Source organism: Geospiza fortis, unplaced genomic scaffold, assembly GCF_000277835.1.
Source record: "Geospiza fortis unplaced genomic scaffold, GeoFor_1.0 scaffold54, whole genome shotgun sequence".
Lineage (NCBI taxonomy): Eukaryota > Metazoa > Chordata > Aves > Passeriformes > Thraupidae > Geospiza > Geospiza fortis.
In genome coordinates, this window is record NW_005054301.1 from 15,154,754 (window position 1) to 15,168,369 (window position 13,616).

Below are 13,616 nucleotides of genomic sequence, written 5' to 3' on the forward strand. Positions count from 1 at the left end.
TCTTTATGTTACTCTCTTCTTCCCTTTAGAAGGAAAGAAAGGAACTATGACTGTGGTCAGGAAGAAATTATTCTTCTTTTCTGGAAGCTGCCTAACACAGACTCAGGATCAGGTACACTGAATTCATTCAGTACCAGGGCTAAAACTAGAACAAGACTATGTGTAACAAACCCCATCATCACCCTGATGAACAGTAAATGATGTAAGAGATGTAAGACCTTCTCCAGGACCAAGCAATAATTAATTTTATCCTGAGATTTTCCCACAGATATACTTTATTTTGCATCAAAATGATAAGAAACATGCTTTTTGGAGTAAGCTCCTACAGGTAATCAAAGCTCCTGAAAGCATAATCACATTTATTATTTTTGTTCTTCATCATCCTCGCCAGTTGCAAACCTTTCTGCAAATTTTAGCTATTCCAATAACCAAACGTGTATTTTCCTAATACTACTTTGCATTTTAAAAAAACCTTAATAATTAACAATCACACAATGCATTTGGCCATGAGATTGCATGTACTTGGAAAAAAATGATTCCTAGAGGTGTACAGACATCTCTAAATTGAAATTTAAGACTTTGGTAACTATATCTAGCTTCTGCTTTAAAAGTACCTACAGGAAGTAAGAGGACACCTTTTTTCAAGTAGGTATCAGTATCAGTGCCAAGTAGGTAACTAGCATTTATACTTATATGTGTGCATACTTGCTATTACATGCATATATATTCAATATGCATTTGAAGTATTTCTGATTTCATATATTTAACCAAAATCCAAAAAGAAATGTGTAGGTAGACTAATGGCAGGAATTAATCAGCTTCCAGTGTAATACATTAGAAATCCACAAAATTATAGGCAGCAAAGGTGAAGCTATCTTACATAATGGCTTGCTTTGATGTGCATTTAAATCTACTGTCTGCCATGAAGAAATTCAACACATCATCAAACGTGTCACTGGATTATCACAAATGGCCATGCAGACAAAGCCACAATTGAAAAATAACTACATTTATTTTCTTTCTATATAAAATTCTTTTCATTAATGCTCAGCAACACGCATTTGGCAGCTGAACTGGGTATTTTTTTGAAGCAGCAGTTAACAATGCAATCCACAAAACAAAGATAAGCTCAGTGGTTTCCAGGAAACTGAAAGATGAAAGAATGCGGAGAGAGTCAGACATGGTTTCAAATGAAGAACAAGTGAACTAAGGTCAAACTGAAACCTAAAAGAAATTCAGCAAGGACCCAGATACCACAGTACAGATACATTTCAGTTGGATTGAAATTTCACAATACATTTCAACAATGCATACAATACGTTCTTTGGTATATTAATTCACTAGGGACAATTTTTTTAAGTAAAGGAGGAACTCAGATTCCAAAGCCCTTAGTTTCACTAATTCAAGTGTAATATTTAGCAGATTCTTTGTGTTTATATCAAATGTAAATTAGATTAAAGTTTTATCTTCTGGCTTTGTTTTGTGAGTTTACTCCCAGATTTAGCTGAGACCATGAAGTCTTACAGCATATCTGAGGTTAACTGTAGTGGAGGAATCCATAAATGTTATCATTTCAGAAGCCAGCACCTACCAAATAGCCTCCTCCAGAAATATGATTAATTCTCCTTGAACAGAAGGTCATTACCATTATACAAATAAATTTAAATAATCCATTCTACAGTAGTGAAAAAATACAGCATTCTACCCATACATACCAAAAAAAGCTAATAGATTTACCTTTATACCTACTGCAAGGAAAGTCCTAACACATGGAGCTAAATTCTGTTTAGATAAACTATTCATAATTTCCACCTAGGAAGAGAAAACCAAAACTATTTTGTCCAAGGGACTTTTCAAAATACATTTTAATGTAAGTTCTCTCAGATACTATGTTTGTAAAATACTGCATTTTACAACTATCAAGTATAACCATGCATTCAGAAATAACACTCCTAACTGGTGGCAAATCACCTCCTGTACTCAGAGCAGAGAATTTGTTTATAATTTTACATAGCAAATTACAGTGGTTTAGGAAAGAGTAAAGGAGAAATTGAAATGCAATGTGAATTTTAAAAACACGGATTTTAAATGCACAATTTAAAAAAAGAAAAATAACAATGCTAAAAGCTGCACACGTGGACTCTTGCCACAAGTGAGAGGTAAATCTCTCACAACCTGCACTTTATAAAGCAGAAATGACAAGTTATTTACTAGCCAAAATATCCCCTAGAACCATGCCTAGGCATTCCTCTTCTGACATACAGTGAAGAGTGCCACCTATTGAATAAAAACCAGTATTTCCAGAAATCATTAAATTATTCTGGAAACATGCAGTCTATGGATTCCCTTCCTCAACCCAAGCTTCAGTTTACTTTTTCATCATGCAGTGTCGTGGCAGAGACCAGATTTGCCAAAATATTACTTCAGTATAGAAACAAGGTCCAAACAAAATTGCACATGTTATCTGATCTAAAGGGAAAAAAATTCAATTATGTGTGTTTTGTTAAAAAGAAAAAAAAGCACTCTTTTTTAAAGGCTGCTCTTTTTTCACTCAAGAAAGTGCATCCTTTCCATATATTTAACTTTACTGTTAGAAGGAAAAACCTACTTCCATTCAGACCTGAACACATTACCTTCACTGACAACTGAAGTATCTCACAGAGGACCTACTACTCACATATTTGACATCCACATGACATGATCTCAGTCATGCTACAGAGCAGCAATGATGAGAAGACAGTGTGTCCCGCTAAAGAAGCCCTGCCAGGTGCTGCAATGCAGGTAGAAATGCTACACATTGGTGCAGGTGACATTTGGCATTTATAAACAGTGTAAACTGGCATTACACTCTATCAATTTAGAGTTTTAAATACACACAATCCAGTCAAGGAAAAATGGGCAGTATATTGCAAGAGTCTGCATGTAATCTGATACCAAACAAAACTGCTATAACCCAAACAAGTTTTGGAACTGACCCATTTATAAACAAAATATTTGAATGAGTCAGCAGCCCACTGCATTTCCCAGGCCTGCTGCAGACTATCATACAATCTCCAGACACACTTCCTCAGATTGTGCTTGCCTCATGAGTAAGGTCAGTAGTGACAAAATGTGATATAAAGGTCAATGAGTAGAAAAATATTACAATATACAGACTTACTTTATCTGATTACCCATTAACCTACTCAATATACTAAGGCTCACAGATTTCCCCTATTTATTTGTCTCTCTCTTTTAACTGTTTAATACAACATAATAGTGCACTAAAAAAGAAGTTCTACTATTGTTTTGGAACTGTGAATAAATAAGAATTAAATATGCTTCCTTACTGTAGTAACACACACCCAAGTGAACAGCCTCTAAAATTATCACTGTTTCCTTGTCCAAAGTCTTTGTTCCCATATTCAGGTATACTCCAGCACTGCCAGTATAAACCTTGCTTATGTTGAGTGGCTGGAGCTTTTGCAATTACTGCAAAGGTGCTGTAAGTAATTGAGATTATACCACTGTGGTTATGCTGCCACCTGAATCACAAAACTTTTGATCTGCACTGGAGATCCCTTTTTGAGGGTGATAAAAGATAACAGGAACAATACTCTTCCTAACTCTTAATTATTGTGGAGAGTAAGCCTACTGCTGAATAAAGACCTCCAAGAGAAAAAGGTAGGCTACATGGATGTTTGGTCAGTCACAACAAACTTAGATACTTATGTTCTTCTTACTAAGTGAAAAACTGTAAAATCAGCTTCACACAAGAAACAAATTTCTACAATGCACAGACATAAAATGCTATTTTTCTTTCAATTTTATGATAATAAAAAAAGATTACCACAATAACTTACTGTATACAATACTCTCATCAGACTTGGTCCTTCAAAGAACACTGAAGTACATGAGCCATTAAAAAATCCTTTAAGGATGCATTTATATATTATTGTTTACGCTATGCACCTCTGAGGAAGAAGAGAGGAGGATAATGTCTTTGACTTTGAAGTATCCTATAATAAAGGTAAGTATGCATTACAACTGAAAAAAAAAGATTTCTCAGACTAACAATAATTATTTGGGGCTTTTGCCTGCATATTTCTTTGGGGATTCCTTCAGAAATTTACATAAGGTTAAAAAACTTGATTTTATTTAAAGATACAAGGAATGATAAATTCCAAAGTTCTCAGAATAAGGGAGGAAAAATATGAAAAAATAGGAAACTTACAAGACTTCTCTCTAGGGATTCCAGCTGATAATCTATTTCTTTCAGACGATTCTGTCGATCACGTTTTTCTTTATTGTCCCGCAGAACCTTCTCACCTGGAATTGTTTCTAGGCTTCTGCTTGCATAAACCAGAGGCTCCTGAGAAAATAATTGATAGAAGTTAACCACATAACTTTATATTGCTTCATAGACAGATAAGGGTTCTTCTGATTTCTACTAAGAAAATAGTGAAATGCTTAGAATAACACATCAATGTCAAAATCTGCAAAGGAATAGTTTTCATTATGTATATTTTCAAATACAATAGCTAAATATCAGGCAAAACATATTTCAACAAAAGAATTCTTACCCTTTGCATTTTAAGAGGAATTTCTTAGTCTCCAGATCTAACACTTGGATACTTAATTTCTACTACAACAATAAAAGCACTCTGAGAATAGGGGTGACTGAATGACTGGTTCAAAGATGGATCCTCTTAACCATACTGGGATCAGAATTAAGCCAGAGGGGAAAGGAAAAAACGGAGCCAAAAATGACAACATCTTTTGTTTACTAGGTATCATGGTAAACAAGGAAAAACCCTAAGTTGGACTTAATTGCCCAACCTTTATTAAAGATTTGAGTTACATATTCTCACATCCTTCAATAGGCGTGGACTAGATTCTGAAGTTTCCATCGGTCCCAAATACAGTCAGGTTTCAGTACTACACATAATTCAGTTCATTGAGAATGACAAGTATTGGCAAAAGCGCAAAGTTATGTTCTAATCAGAAAAAAACCCAGAGCTTTCTCTTGCAAACCATAGATTCTATAGAAAAATCCAATAGTGGCAAAGGTAAAAAGCCTAAGCAAAAAACCTTTCCCTATCTTGATAATCAATTCAACCCAAAGGGACACGAGCAGCCATAGAATTAAAAAAAAGTACTCTATTCAGTCTTGCTTTCAGAAGCAGCTTGAGAAATTTTAATAGACACACAAGGAAAATAATTCCAAGTAGCATGACTAATTGGAAAGAAAACAACCTTCACAATTCAACATTCAACAGTAAATTCCTCAGCTACAAAATACAAAAAACTGTATCTGTAAACAACTTTTTCTAAACATCAAGGAAATCTATGAGCTCTGACATTTAAATCAAAATATTAGTTGCTTGAAGATAAACTTATTTTAATACAGTAAAAATTTTTAATATATATTTATAATCAGTAATAGTTGGCAGTACCACAATGACAGCAAACTTTCCTGTAACAATCATTATTTTCTGCTTCATTCTGCAATGCTTTCAAAATTATTCATAATAATCTATTTGATATTTGACCACTCAGGAGCATTAAGCAGTTGCTTTCTCATAAGTAGTTCTTACAGCCTCACTTCTCTCATCCCTGAATAGTAACTGATAGAAACTCACAGAATATGACTAAAGTCAAGGCCTTTTCCCACTTACTAATTTTTTAACATTCTTCTCAAGATATCATGAAATAAATGTATAAAGTATTATATCAAGGAAAATATTTTATTTCCAATGTTTCGCACACTTCCAAATATGTTCTGTTTCAATTATATAGCACATGTACATAGTAGAAAAGTCCATTTAAGATTACTTTGTCTTTCATATCTTTAGATCTGTAAAAAATAAAACTGTTAAACCTTTCACACAAGGGAAAATTCGAATACTAAGCAAGAGCCAAAGCTGTAACAAACATAATGCCAAAGAGAAATTTGCAGTATTTGAAATATCTATAATTATTTGTTGCGCTCCCTCTCCTCTGAATTTTATAAATAAACAGTAACAAAATCCCACATAATGAAGCATATTAGGGTCGTACAATCATCTTGAGGCATAAAACTGGCCGATCAGTTTATTAACCTGCTTCTAACCATGCTCTGAAACAGATATCATCTGTGAAATTCATCTGTTTCGGCAAAGCACAGGCATAGAGCATAAGCTATCAAGGACTTTATTCATTGAAAAATTAGTGTATCTTCTGAATTTTGAGTATTTATCTAATCTTAAACTGCTAACTGTAGACCATGTCTATAATAGAATAAGGGAATATTTTCCTGACTAAAAAAAACCCAATCAGTTATGAAAGAACTCCTCACGGTGATACACATTAATTATCTTTTAAGACAATCCAGCCTACAGATATTATTGTTTCTTTAAATATCAAGTTCATTTGCTTTAGTTTTCAGGTAGTTTTTCCGTTTTTCAAGCACTCATCACACACAGTCTTACATTCCATATTCTTCAGCCTATCATTTTCCTGTTTCTTTCAGGATTAAATTCAATTTAATTTATTCTTCCCCAAAAATATTAAGTAAGACAGAAACACTTTTAAATATTTAGTTGATTTGGCACCAGAGCAAAGAAACATTTCTGAGAGAAATACAGTCCTGATGAGAAACATTTCCATGTAAAAGAGAACATTAGTCATGGAAAAGCATTCTTAATCCCGCTGGACTGCTTGCACAAAAAGATTAACATGTCTGCTCCTCTGTTACAGCTTAGCTACGGTATTGCAGGATAATTGAAGCTCACTGTTAAAGATTTCAGAGTGAGAGAATAGTTCCTGTATCCTGGCAAAGTATCCATCAGTGGCAAAAAGGACATCTACCACTGAGGCAACAGTGATCAAGTGTCTGCATTTTGGAAGCTACATCTAACACAATTCTTGGAAGAAAAGAATGTGCAGCTTCATCATATCCAACTCTAAGCTAATTCTAAATTAAAATCATAGAACTACAATGTCTGAAAGCTTTTTACATGCTGCAAAACAAAATTGAAGGGAACTGCTTTTCACTAATGAAAGGTAACAAGGAATTAGCTACCTGGTTTTGGTTGTTAGGTTTAATATTACTCAAAAAAGATAATACGTTAGTCTTTAATTAGCACACACCTAAATGCAGATTTCTGTTCAAATACTTCTGGGTTATTATCTGAAAGGAAGCAACAACAATAACTTGAACAAACATTGCCAGACAGAGCATTCATTATCACAGGCAAGTCACATTAACTTCAAGCTGATGTCTTACAACACTGAACACAAGATCAGGCAATAACTGGGAAGCTCAGGGTAACAACTGAATTTTTAATGTGATTACCAACAAGAGGGAGGTGCTTTTTCACACATTAGATCCCAGCTGGTAAATGATCAACATGAAAATGTGACTCCTCTGGAAATGAGCTACAGAAAATACTGCTAGAGGTAAAACAAAACCTCATGTTCAGAAAGAAGCCAATAAAAATGACATTAAAGTGCCCTTACAAAAGGAGAAAAAAAACAAACCCACAGGTATTTTAGCCTCTTAAAGAGATGTTTCTCATAGACTGGTAACTGAAAACAGTTTTGTGAATTAACATTTTTACACATATTCTCTGATACATCATTTCTGGTCATAGAAAGAAAATATTACAGAAGTATATAAGCTTTGTGCAAATAAATGAAAAATAAGAATCAGGGGTTTTTGTTTTAAACCCCATTATAGTAGAGGCAACAGTACCAGGGCATGGGATAAACTGTAGTCTTCTAAGTACAAAAGCCAAACAATCATTTCTCAAGGCCGAGACCTTGATTCTTAATCTTCAAATCTCAATATTACTGGCAAGGCAAAAAGACAAAGGCCATTAAAAACAAGAGACATACAATTTCAATCCATCTTCTACAGTCTTTAACATTGCTTATCAGTCATTGCCTTATCCTTCAGATCGTAAGTGAACAGGCACTTTTGGTATCCTGAGATAAGAAGAAACCTATTTCTAATTCCCAAAGGTAAACTATCATGGATAATTTGTTTCTATACTGAAAAAAAAACACCCTCATGCAGATAAAAATGTATGAGTTACCAATTTCTGAATATGTATCTTGGAAGTGTGGAATCAACAACTCTTAAAAACAAGTCAGTTCTCGAATTACCTATGACTCAAAATAGCAACAAATTATTTTTCCATTGTTTTCTACAGCTAAAATGTCTCACTTCACTCCTTAACACATAGACTTTATGAATAAATACAGGATCCTAATGAAAAATGCAAAAGATATAAATACAGCCATATGTAGTATTGATCTCAACACACACGTCAAATAAAATATCAAATAAAATAAAACAGATCTGTAACCTACCTGATATATCTGGCTTGGACATTTTGAGCTAGAGCTGGAAAGAGCAGAAAACTCCCCATCAGAGAGTAGCAGGTGAAGTTTATTGTCTATCTCATTCAGGAGATGAAACTCCATCAGTTCAGGTGTGTACCCTTCTCCTGGTGCCTGCCAGTCAGGTACCTTCTCCTGTTGGAGGTACAGAAAATACTTAAGCTTCATTTGCAAAGGAAACACACTTTAAGGGCAGTTGCATACCAAGTGTATTTATTATTCAGATAAACCACACTTAATAATAAAATGTACATTTTCATCCATCTCAGTATACAGCTAAAATCTCCCAAATATTCATGTCCCTAGCACACTCGAGAGCAGCTATGGACATAACAAGTATAGGCATTCATACATTCATCACTTTTAAATACAACCAAGGAGCAACTTAAATGGATAACTCTCCATTTCCACTTTCCATGTGATAAAGGAACCAAAAAGTGAGAAAGCCTAACCAAAACTTGGTTTGGAATGAAACGGCAGCAGTTGATACTACAGCAGAAACCACCCAGAGCCAAATCTCAAACAGAGGGTATGAGATGTAATGTGATGCTTGCAAGGTACCACCAAAGAAGAAAACAAGGCATTCATAGGAAATCAAAGGAACTGCTCAGAGGTCAGTAGCTGCCATCCTTCTAGAGCCCCTATGTGTTATCACAGAAACCCTGGGAGAGACACAAAGCAGAGAGTTCTTTTCCTGATCATGATTTACATTACTTTTTCCTCTTGATAGCAGTTAACACCTGAATAACACACATGAATATATACTCCTACTACATACAGCTGCATATTTTGAGTGAGCTAGGCCACTTAAGCCAAATCAATGAGCTCATATCCACAGATAGATGCAGGGTCTCCACAGCAGCTGGGCACTCCCTGCCTCACACTCAGGGAAGCAAGTCTGCATAACCCAACCCACTGGGTATCAGAGCAGCAGATTACATCTCTGAGTCCTGACCACAGTAGAAAGTAGCGGTAGACAGGACGTTAGAAGAGGAAGGATGTGTGGAAGGACATGAGTGTATTGCTGGTTTCCTTTCTTTTTCCTACCAGAATAGGACAAGTACCTTGCCCTAAGACTCTAACATCTACCTTGCAAGAAATTCATGTCCACCATTTGTTTCCAGCTTCCAAATTATTCCTCTGGCTATTCAAGCAGTTGCATCCATACAAGAGGACAAAATATCAGCTTCCAATTACAATACCACTGCTAAGAGGTCATTTGTGGTTCATCCCCATTACCCTAAAGCATGTTAGTTGCAAAAAGAAAAAAGAAGCATACCCCAAACACCTGTCATAAATTATCTTCATAATAAAGGAAAAAATAAAAAAAAGAGAAAGAAGAAAAGAGAGTCAAGAGAGAGTCATCCTTTTTGTGAAACAAAATCAGTTCTAATGCTTTCTCATACAAATATGATGAGACACAACTAATGAGCCTAACCAGACCTAAGCTGACTCCAAAATAGCCCCTCACAAATGTCTCAGATGCTTGCCAGCTGTGTGGAAACATCTGTTCAGGTGAGACAGTGACCACAAAAACATAAGTATCCAGCATGGTACTACATTTGTGTCATGTTAACCACCTCCTAATCAGAGAATGAAAATCACAGAGCAAAAACACAGGAAACACTCTACAGGGGTCCAGTAAGATGTAACTGGGCTCACTAGCTACAGCTCAGTGTCTGTATCCCATACTCCAAATATCCAAATTCATTTTACTCCAGGATGAAATGGACTCACACATTCTCTTTTGTATTTCCGTGATAGCTTTGCTTGGAAAATAAGCTTCTGTCCTGTCAATGTTTCCTGTGTGTTAACTCAGAACAATACTTTTATAACAGCATGGTCAATGCTTTCTGCAGAACATCTGAAATAATTATAACCCTGCAGATTCAGCTTTGACCATTAAATTAGCATGAATATGTGTACTTCTAAAATATTTTAAACACTCATAAAACATTCTTTCAGTGAGAAGTGCTGTTTGGATATTTGGCATATATAGCAGTACAAGTCAAATGAGGTTATCTAATCGACATTACACCATACAGAGAAATTCATACAACATAACCAGATCTGCCTTGATTGACAGCCTCCAAAACATTACTCCAGCCAATGTGATTGCATCAGCTTTTTAAAAGTCAGAATAAAATAAGATGAAAGAGGCCACCAGTTAGATAGTTACCTGGGCCAGCTTGAAGTTGTCTAAATTACACATTTGCTGATAATTTCCTCATTACTTTTGTTATGAAGTAGCCACAGGAAATGCCTCACCCAGAAAAAAATTCAAATGTGGGAGAGGAAGAATCCATCACTAGACTAGACAGGTCTAAGCAACTATTATCCTTTCTTTCACTCTACTTTGATAGGAGAGTTATGAGCTTTTTTTCTCTAAAGAAATGATCTAGTACAGACTAGAGTAACCACAAATTGCCATTCTTGTCCATGGTATCAAGAACATACAGCAACACATGTGTTCTGTAAGATGACCTACTTCATATCTAATATTAACAGTGAAATCTCTGTAGATACATGACAACATGATAGTGACATGTGCCAAATACAAAATGGGGACAAATGTTATACTTTTCCATTGCCTCGATGCCTTGAGAATTGCAGCAAAAAAAAAGTACATACTGTTAGTTGGAATTTGCATTAGCTATTCTGCTTAAATGCCTCTAAATTCTGTGACACACACTAGCTTAAAGAGAAAGAAAACTGGTAACTACACGTTTTGAGAGAACACTTTTGCTATCAGTAAAATAAATTATTTTTAAAAAGCCACTATTCCCCAGGTGAGAAAGCAATGTTTACTAACAGAAGGTTGTTTAAAACATCTTCAATCTTTAAATGATGACATTTATCAAACTGAAGACCACCTTCTAGAAACAGTGACTGATGGGACAATCAAATACTCTCTGTTATGCTCTATGAAGACAATTTTTACTCACTTCAGCTCCTGCTATTCACTGAAGTATACAGACTGTGCACTGTTTATCAATATTATGTTAAAGCATTGATGTCTAATGCTTAAGCAGACTTTATGTACTTTTAAGACAGAGTTGGAAGATAATGTAACAAAAAAAGTCATATTATCTTTCTAAACGGACACAAACTTCATAAATGTGTACTTCCCCAATTAATGCATTTTGAAGTCCATTTATCAGTTGTCAAAAAACTGTTGTTGGGATGTTTTTGCAAGCAGTTGCTGGCCTTCCTCCCTGAGACTACAGCACTAACCACTTAGACTGATACTCCACAACTTCACATTTTATGCAAAAAAAAAAAAAAAAGGTAATTTTCTCCAAGTGTTCAAGTGTTGCTTTAAGGTTCCCTCCTCCTATGTCTAACTTTTCTTTTAGGTTCTGATGTTAGTAAAATTAACAAAGAGAATTAATAATGAGAATTCATTTTCGGAGAAAAATTCAACAGGATCTATCCATATTTTCTCTCATATCTCAGTAGGGTATTTAATAGTAGAACTAAGATAAAATTTAGATTTACTGTAAAAACAAGCCAAATACAACAGAACAGTACAGACTAAATTTGTCATACCTCAAGATCTTGCAATTCAGTTCCATCTTCTGTATCTTTCAGTAGTTCAGTTAGCCTTTTCCTTTCTCCCTCAAGCATAACAAATTGGTTTCCTGAATCCCTTGCTAGCTGAAAGATTTACAACAAGAAAAAAACCCATGCTTAAGCACTCCACTAACTCAAACACCTCCAAAACAAAGCTTTTAAACTCTATGAAATTAAGAGCCAAATCTTGTTTATTTCAATAATATAAATTATCACTCTGACAGAAAAATATAGCAGCCTACATATAATAAATTTATAATCTTATCTTAGTCTTTGACATAGTGGGAAGACAAATATTTTTCACTGGATGACAAATCATTATACCTACTAGGTCCTCACAGGAAAAAAAAAAGCAGGAAAACCAAGTGATGCACTTTCTGACAAAAAGTGGTCTCATCCAGGCTACACATGAACAACCTGTATGTCTATCCCTTATTTATGCACCAGGTTAACAGTAAATAAAGTTAAGTTTATTTAAGAGTAAATAAATTTTTTAAAAGTCTTGGGATATTGACCTTTAAAAAACTATGTCCAGGCACAAACACAACAATTCCGTTTCCAGTACTATTTATCAAATGCATAGAAGCAGTATTATTCTAACCAATATGAGCATCCAAGTTGAGAACTGCCTAATACAGTTCTCTGCCATAAATAGCAGTTTTAACAGAAAGGTAATTTCTTCATTTATGCCTAATTAGCTTCTAAAGTTCCTGATTTTAAAAGAAAACAGTCTTCAAAAGTACTTATGGACTGATTTCTAGCTAACATTTAAAAAATGTTATTGGTTTTATGCTTCAATGCTTACCTCAATGTTCTTTTTAATGAAATGCTGGTTGGTTTTGTTTTTGCTATGCATTTTTTCTGTTGGTTTTTCTGTTTCTAGTTCACTTGGATAATCTGATGCTTGAGGAAGAAACGTTGCTACATTAAAATCATTCCTATTTTGATTCTACAAGAACTGTAATAACATCAATCCCATTCAAACCTTTAGCAAATATATAAAGTCAATAGGCAAACTTTTTGTATAATGTTTTCATTATTTGTGTAATGAAAATAATGCATAAATAATATTATGCATTATTGTATTGAAAACATACTATTGCCAAAATCTAATTTAATTTTCAACTTTTTATGATATGAAATCACTCAATCTTACCAAGGCTAAAATGCTTTTGGAATTCTAACCTCAAAAATGTTAAACATGGTCGCCTTAAAAGCCACAGCATTCCTTTAAACTCTCTCATCATTGCAGTTTTCTCATCATTACAAAACCAGACAATAATTTTTTTGAAAACCACAGAACTATCTGGAGACATATCAAGTACATTTTTATAAATAAAACAGCTGAAAAACAGATGATATAGTTGATATTATTATAACACAGCTTATAAAACAAATATTGTTAAAAAATAAAACTCATCATAGAGCTGTAAATCTATTAAACACACACAATTTTCAAATAACAATAGGTTTCTATCCATGACCAAAAAAAAAGGCATGATTCTGTTTTTCAAAGACTTTCACCATGCTTAAAATAACAATTGCTTTACAAACAGCAAATATTTGTCACATTAAATAACAAGTCTAAGCAAATATAATCAACTTCTAAATCTCAAGAACAGTTTCAAAAGCAGGCATGGTACTTTTTGCTTTTATGGAACGCAGAAATTTGAAAAATG

General features: G+C 34.3%; 1 protein-coding gene across 2 annotated transcripts in view; it reads right to left on the reverse strand.

Annotated features, from left to right (window-relative positions):
- The window catches only part of FSIP1 (fibrous sheath interacting protein 1), a 68,572-nt gene that overhangs the window by 47,436 nt on the left and 7,520 nt on the right, over window positions 1–13,616 (reverse strand). For both annotated transcript variants that reach the window (XM_031065792.1, XM_031065797.1), the window contains exons 8-11: window positions 12,743–12,840; window positions 11,914–12,021; window positions 8,335–8,499; window positions 4,214–4,351 (exon numbers count right to left, since the gene is read on the reverse strand). In XM_031065792.1, coding sequence (XP_030921652.1) covers window positions 4,214–4,351; window positions 8,335–8,499; window positions 11,914–12,021; window positions 12,743–12,840 — 509 coding nt within the window. The remainder of the gene's footprint in view (window positions 1–4,213; window positions 4,352–8,334; window positions 8,500–11,913; window positions 12,022–12,742; window positions 12,841–13,616) is intronic.